The following is a 7,533-nucleotide window of genomic DNA, read 5'->3' on the forward strand; positions in this document are numbered from 1 at the left end:
GTGCTCAACTGGTGACGTCTGAGTCTCAAGGTCGGTCAAAAATGGGGTGTCTACAGATTGCCAATAATAAAACCTAGCATCATGCTTAGTACAGGCCGATCTTTGATCGGGTGAACGGGGATGCTCATTGCATGACCTTCCCCTCTCGTACCCAAGTTCCCGAGCCGAGGCAACTTTGGTGATGACGAACACGTGGCCTTAGGCACAAGTTAGGGTTTCCTAAATTCCCCCAAACTAAAATATTTAGGTGGCGACTCTGTATCTGGCAAAGTAGTCCATGTTTGGCACTTCTTTCTTAAAAATTAGTTTTCCAAAACGATTTGCCGGATTTGGACTCTTTGGTGATTTATCGGTCTTGCGTTGCACTTTGCGAGATTAGATTCAGAACCGTGACATTGAGTCCGAACTGTAGTAGCTAGAGAACAAAACGAGATTTTCTCATGAGCTCTCCGGGCGCGTCTACACCATTCTAAAACAAAATTTGAATAGTTATAGTAATATCCAGATTATCTCCACCTATTCTTTTTTTATTTCATTCCAAACAAACATTGGGTGGTTATATGTATATACACTGCCTATATTATAACCTTTCATTAAAAGCAAATGAAAAACTAACTAGTCGGGCTTGTGCTTGGTTGGAAAAGTGTTCATGAAAATATTTTTTGAGAAAAAAAAAATAGAAATAACTTTTCTTTTCTTTTCTTTTCTTCCTTTTTTTTTGGGGGGGGGGTTAATTGTTCAATTTATAAGAAAATTTACATACAAAAATTATTTAAATCTTCCCTTGATATATTATTACCTATACTTTTCACGGAAAGGATTCGAGAAAAGTTTCTTTCAAAGAAATTGTTACGGTGAGACCCACATTTTTTTGGCGATGCAAAGAAGAAAAACAATTTGAATTTTCTTTTTCCTTACCTTTCCCATCAATTTAACCCAACCTACTTGTCCTGGATAAAATACAACCTTTGTCTTCATCTGAAAAATTGTTCCACTTTTTAGTTTGAAATTCATGTTGAAATTTTCTGCTAAGTACCTAAATTGAATTCACTACAAAAAAAATTGTTTTTTGCGACGGCAAAATGCCGTCGCAAATACCCCAAACGCCGTCTCAAAAGGTTTTTGCGACGGTAAAATGGCTTTTTGTGACGGCAAGTGGGGGTCGCAACAAAGGGGGTTACAAAAGGGTTTTAGCGACAGCAAGTGCCGTCGCCTTTGTTTTTACGACGGGAAAATGCCTTTTTTGCGACGGCAATTTTCTGTCGCCAATAATGGATGAAAATATGAGTTTTTTTGCGACGGCACAGTATTGCCGTCGCTAAAAGGGTTTTTTGCGACAGTAAAAATACTGTCGCCAAAAGTGTCGTAGCTATTGACTATTGTTGACGGCAACCTGAGCCGTCGCTAATGACTATTGTCGACGGCAATGATACCGTCACTAAAGGCCTTATTTTTCAATTCAATTCCCTACCTTTTGCGACAGTATAGGTGCCGTCGCAAAAAGCCTGGTTCAATTTACTTTTTGAGACGGGGTGTTCTGCCGTCTCAAAAAAAAAAATTTAAAAAAAAAAAACCTGTTTTAAAATTATTAGAAATATGAAAATAACCTGTATTAAATGAAAAATAACTATAAAAAAAATCAATAATTACATAATAATATAAAAAGTCCAGTATATAAATAAAAATTCATCCATAATTAAAATATTCTTCCATTCATAACAATACATCAACAAAATTATCCAATACATAATGTTGCATAATACATATATAATGTTGTTCACAAATCTAAATAACATAAATCAAAAACAAAAGTTCCAATAGTGTTTAGTGCCTTGGAGGCATTTGAATGCAACTCAACAGAGCCTTCATATGCCATAGCATGTTCCAGTAGCAAACACATATTCTCCACTGAAGGCCAATACTCCAGAATTCTTTCTACTGTCTTGTATTGTTCTGCATCTGCCTCAAAGCATTTCAACAGAAATTTGATCATAGCCACATATGTTTTTGAAGGGAAAGAAGCTTTGCCTCCCTCATTTCTGTGGCCTCTAGTAATGCTGGCTGCTGTTTAAGAATATAATCTAGCATATCTCCAAGTTTTGGGTATTTAAGATTATTATAGTCACCAACAGCTCCCCTTTGACCTTCACCAGGAAACAAACCTTCAACTGCCATTTCCCTACAAAATATCAGTCGGCAATCACGCACAAAACAATAAAACAATTTATAAGCATTGACCAAATTTAGGGTTCATCACTAATTAAATAAAAATTGAACTATGTCAATTGTGATTTGAAGAAAAGAATGTCAATACTACTGACTTTATTTTATTACTGGGGTACTTAAGCAGTATTATAAAAAAAAACTAGTCAACAACATATAGAACAGAAAAATTTCTAACCCAAAATATAGAACAGAAAAATAAATATGGGTCAGTTACACTTTTCACCCTTATAGTTTGACTCAAAATTCACTTTCATTAGAGAGAGATTTCTTGATGGCAATCTCTTCCCCAAGTTAGATTCTTTGTATAGTTTCACCAGCTCTGCCATGATAGCTCTGTTCACATTTCTTGATGCCACTTCAGGAGTGATAGTAACCTGCAAGCAATATAATACACACGCATATGACACAGCAATAAGAACAATTTTTTAAAAACAAAATCTTATAAATGCTATCAAGCAAAGGACAAACATAAAGCCTTCCAGGTTAAATTTTATCTGCAAGTGATAGAAAGTATAAGAAGAAAACAACACACCACAAACATAGGCTATGTTACAATCACAAGGGTTATAGGGCCTGATTTTATAGAGCTTGAATCCATGTGTCCTGTCACTCCTTGGGCTTTTAAAATATAGTTCAGCTCATCTTACGTTGATATACAAGAATCAGTATCCAATTTCATTCACTGATACAACAAATCCATATTTAGCCTACTCCCTACCCTATCAACCCTTACTTAAAAAGACATTGATGCAATAAACTAGGGAAAAAAAAAAAAAAAGCACTCACGAATAGCATCAACATAACAAAATCAAACGAGCAATCTGCAATTTAGTAGAACGTCAAGGATTAGAAACAAGTATTTCATAAACCAAGTTTGCCTCAATACTAACACATGAAACTCAGAAAGTTTAAAGCATATACCATATGCACAGTAAATGAAGATTGGTATTTTCTAAGCTCTCTTCCTACAAGCCCACCAGACCGTGGATTCAATTTAACGTGGCTGAGGAGCCCTCGTATCCCAAGTTGGAATGCACAAATATGCATGTCCTGAAAACTCCAAATTCCTAGGCAATTCACAAGTACAATCAACAATAGCAGGGTTACCAGGAGGCAATTTTTCAAGTGAGTAAGGCCAACCTCCAACATACAAACCTTCACAAAGGAGCTTCCCCACTCCACAATCTTTGCAACACCGAGAAACATCGGACAAAATACAGATATGGACTGAACATAATCAATGACCAAATTGGGAATGTCCCATCTGGGTTTTTACCCAAAAGCATTGGAAGATTAAGAAGTGGGTGAGAAGCAATTGAGAGCAACATAGACACCAAAGGGGCATATAATAAGGGTAGTGACAACAATGTGAAGCCAAGGGTTCTAAGGTATGCAAATGCCAAGAGCAGAAATGTTGCCTTCATTGCTATCAGCACAGATAAACCAAAATCCATGTTTTTTCTTTACTCAAAATACAAGATTGAAACTAAAAATTTGGTTCAGATTTGATTATTTTCAAATTTCAACAGTATGAGAAATTTGTAGTAATTTCTCAACATGCCAAGAACAGAACTGTTGGTTTCATTGCTATCAGCACAGATAAACCAAAACCCATATTTTTTCTTGACCCAAAATCCAAGATTGAAACCAAAAAACTGGTATCAGATTTGATAATAGTTAGAAGGGTTTCAACAGTATTGAGCAAAGGACAAACATAAAGCCTTCCCGGTTAAATTTTATCTGGAAGTGACAGAAAGTATAACAAGAAAACAACACACCACAAACATACTGAATGTCAGCTAAAGGGCCCCAACCCAATTGTTATGTCACAGTGAGAAAGGCAGAAATAAATTAAAAATTTTGCTGCAGTGTATTATTTAACACAAATGTTTAATGTAAAACCCATCATCACTTACATCATACTGGTTCAAGTCCTTGTTTGGTAACTCTGCAAAGAAATGGTTAGCCTTGACAACACATTTTGAAGGGAAATGGCACTTGAATTATTCAAGTCTGCATTGTGTACTAAAAATACCTAGAAACGAAGAAGAGGAACACATGTCAGCAAGATGACCAACAATAAAAGATTACATATACGGAAAACAATTCATATAATGCACCAAGTTTCACACGCAAAGTAAAGAGGGTACACATTAAAACCCAGTCTTTATTGCAGACCACAACCATTTAACATTCTCTTTCCAGAATAGAAAACCAAGCCTCTCACATTTCATTCAACAACTCAACCAAAAATACACTCAACCAGAAACTAATAATAAAAAAACAAAAAACTTAAAAACTCGACACCCAAAAACAAGAGTTGCAGTAAATGCAGAAGAAAAGAAGAAGAACCATGAATGGAGAAGGCAAAGATTGTAGCAAACCAAATATATATATGATTTTACACATACATGTAGATAAACAAGTGTGTGCTTGATATCTCTTGTTAAATTTTTGCTGCAAATCTCAAATACCAAAATAGTCAGCGCCAACAGATCTCATAGCAGGCAGGGGAAAATGGCGTTGATTTCCCGACACAACATATTAATACAAAATGAGCAAAAATCGATTTGAAAACTCAAAATCAATAGATATATATAAACCTTATAGCGTTCTACTTGATCACCGAGAAAACATACGAAATAAAATAGAACTTAAAATCCAAACAAATGCGCAGTTTTCTTCCTCCTTTTTCTTTCTTTCCAACTGTTTCCCAGGCAATCAAGCAACACAGGAATTATGTAGTATTGTTTCACAACTAAAGCAAATAAGAGTACGAGTAATTATTATTATTATTAATAAAAATGTGAAGAGCAAAACCACAAGGCAACTGATCTGAAACACCACCGAGAGACAAATCCGAAAATGACTTAGAAGCCCTAAAATTTTAAACTTAAAAAATTGAAGTGTCAGCAAAAATTCAAATACATTCAGATCAATAATCCCCAACCTAACATTAACGACATAACAATCCAATCCATAAAACTAAAAAAACCAAACCCAATACAAATCATATATGGAGATAGAGAGATGCAAAAGAATAAGTACCTTTGGGGGTCCAGGACTGATCGGACGATTTGGAAGAGAGAAGATCAAGCTTGCCTTCAGCCATGAGATTGTCGATGAGTCAGGGAGTTTGGTGAGAAGATCGAGAGCAGGGGAAATGAGTGATTAGGGGTGGAGGAAACAGAGCAGCAAGAAAGCAATACACACAAAGCAGAGCTTGTAGAGATATGAGTGAATGAGATTCGAGATTTGACAGATTCCAAGGGTTTCGAAGCTTTTTGCAGTACACTCGCAGAGAGAGAGAGAGAGAGAGAGAGAGAGAGAGAGAGAGAGATAGCGAGAGCAAGAGGGGTGAAGGTGAAGAGAATGGTGAGGGTTTGGGAAGTCAGAACAGCCAAATCAGCTATGAGATCCGTCGTCATCCGTCACCGTGGTTGAATTTTGGCTCAAGGGCTTTGGAGATTTTGCTTCAAAATGGTTTTGGGGATTTTGGTTTTAAAGATTTTAGGGATTTTGGGTTGGTTTGGGTTTAAGATTAGGGATTTTTTGGGTTTGAGATTAGGGATTATTTTTTTGTTTTTTTTGGGGGGGGGGGGGGGGGGGGGTGGTTTGGTTTTTAAATGGTTTTGGGGATTTTGATTTTAAAGATTTTAGGGATTTTGGATTGGTTTGGGTTTAAGATTAGGGATTTTTTGGGTTTGAGATTAGGGATTATTTTTTGTTTTGGTGGGGGGGGGGAGCGGGAATGGGAAAAAAATAAAGGGACGGGAATGAAAAATAAAAACAAAATAAAAAAATAATTAAATAAATTTATTTTTTGTTAAAATATATATTTTTTTTGTAGTTAATGAATTTTTTTTTTTAATTTTTTTTTTTTTAGTTACTAAGATTGAAAATTTATTTGTTTCATTTTTATTTTAATGAAAAAAAAATATTATTATTTTTTATTTTGTAGAAGTAGGGGTAATATATATTTTAATGAAAAATATTTTCCACTAAAATAAAAGTTAATTTTTTGTAGTCAATGAAAAATATTTTTCTACGGCCTATTTTTTTTTATTTCTAAAAATCATGAACTAATTTTTTGTGTTAGAGGAAAAGGAGCGGCAGTAGTAGTGAAGGTGGTGGATAAGAGATGATGGTGGTGGTGGTGGTGATGGTGAATGGCGAAAGAGATTAGTGGTGAAGTTGTGGTGGTGGTAGTATAAATGGAGTGGCAGGGGTGAAAGAGAGGTAATGGTAGTAGTAGTGGCAGTAGTGGTAGTGGTGGTAGTGGAGTGGTGGCAATAGTAGTAGTAATGGTAGTCGTAGAGGTGATGTGGCGACAGTAGAAGTAATGGTAGTGGTGGAATGGTGTTTGCAGTAGTAGTGAAGGTGGTAGAGGGAATGGGTGGTGAAAGAGAGAAATGAGTGAGAGACAGATAGAGGAGAGAGAGAGAGAGAGAGAGACAGAGTGATGAGCGAGGGAGAGACAAAGTGGTCGCTAAAAGTGCATTTTCTTGTAGTGGATCGATATTTTTCTGCGGCCCATTTTTTTTTTGTTATTAAAAATCATGAACTAATTTTTTGTGGTAGAGGAGAGGGAGCGGCAGTAGTGGTGAAGGTGGTGGATAAGAGATGATGGTGGTGGTGGTGGTGGTGGTGGTGGTGGCGGCGAAGGAGATTAGTGGTGAAGTTGTGGTAGTGGTAGAATAGATGGAGTGGCAAGGGTGAAAGAGAGGTAATAGTAGTAGTAATGGCAGTAGTGGTAGTGGTGGTAGTAGAGTGGTGGTAATGGTAGTAGTAATGGTAGTCGTAGAGATGAAGTGGTAACAGTGATAGTAATGGTGGTAGTGGAATGGCGTTTGCAGTAGTGGTGAAGGTGGTAAAAGAGATGGGTGGTGAGAGATAGAGAGATGAGTGAGAGACAGATAGAGGAGAGAAAGAGAGAGACAGAGACAGAGACAGAGTGATGAGCGAGAGACAGAAAAAGTGGTCGCTAAAAGTGCATTTTCTTGTAGTGGAGAGCTCAGTAAATAGAGAAGAGATGAGAGAGAGAATGAGCAATGTGAACACAATGGGGGAAAGAGACAAATAGACAGATAGACACATAGAGAGAAAGAGAGAGAGAGAGAGAGAAAGAAGAGAGAGACAAACAAACAGACACAGAGAGAGAGAAGAGTGATAAGTGAGAGAGAGATAAAGAGAGAAAGAGATATAGACAGAGAGAGACAGAGAGAGAAAGAGATAAAGAGAGACATATAGAAAAATAGAGAGAAACAAGAGATGAGAGAGACATATAGAAATAGAGCGAAAAGAGAT

At 36.5% G+C, this 7,533-nt stretch overlaps 1 protein-coding gene across 8 annotated transcripts; it reads right to left on the reverse strand.

Moving 5' to 3' along the window:
- Positions 1 to 1,675: 1,675 nt before the first annotated feature.
- Positions 1,676 to 5,787, reverse strand: LOC145788774 (protein argonaute 10-like). Of its 8 annotated transcripts, none has more exons than XR_014333230.1 (4): positions 5,275 to 5,787; positions 4,143 to 4,261; positions 3,148 to 3,293; positions 2,194 to 2,600 (listed from the first exon to the last, which is right to left on the reverse strand). XR_014333230.1 is itself a non-coding variant. In XM_082874974.1 (3 exons), the coding sequence occupies exons 1-3, from the start codon at positions 5,336 to 5,338 to the stop codon at positions 2,433 to 2,435; spliced, it is 264 nt and encodes an 87-aa protein (XP_082731100.1). In that variant the 5' UTR covers positions 5,339 to 5,787; the 3' UTR covers positions 2,194 to 2,432. The 8 variants fall into 8 exon arrangements, 1 of the variants encoding a protein (XP_082731100.1); XR_014333229.1 differs by having other exon boundaries at positions 2,194 to 3,047; XR_014333232.1 differs by lacking the exons at positions 2,194 to 2,600; positions 3,148 to 3,293 and adding an exon at positions 1,676 to 2,179.
- Positions 5,788 to 7,533: the final 1,746 nt, after the last annotated feature.

The sequence above is a fragment of the Camellia sinensis genome, chromosome 6 (genome assembly GCF_055761805.1).
Source record: "Camellia sinensis isolate YWXY chromosome 6, ASM5576180v1, whole genome shotgun sequence".
NCBI lineage: Eukaryota > Viridiplantae > Streptophyta > Magnoliopsida > Ericales > Theaceae > Camellia > Camellia sinensis.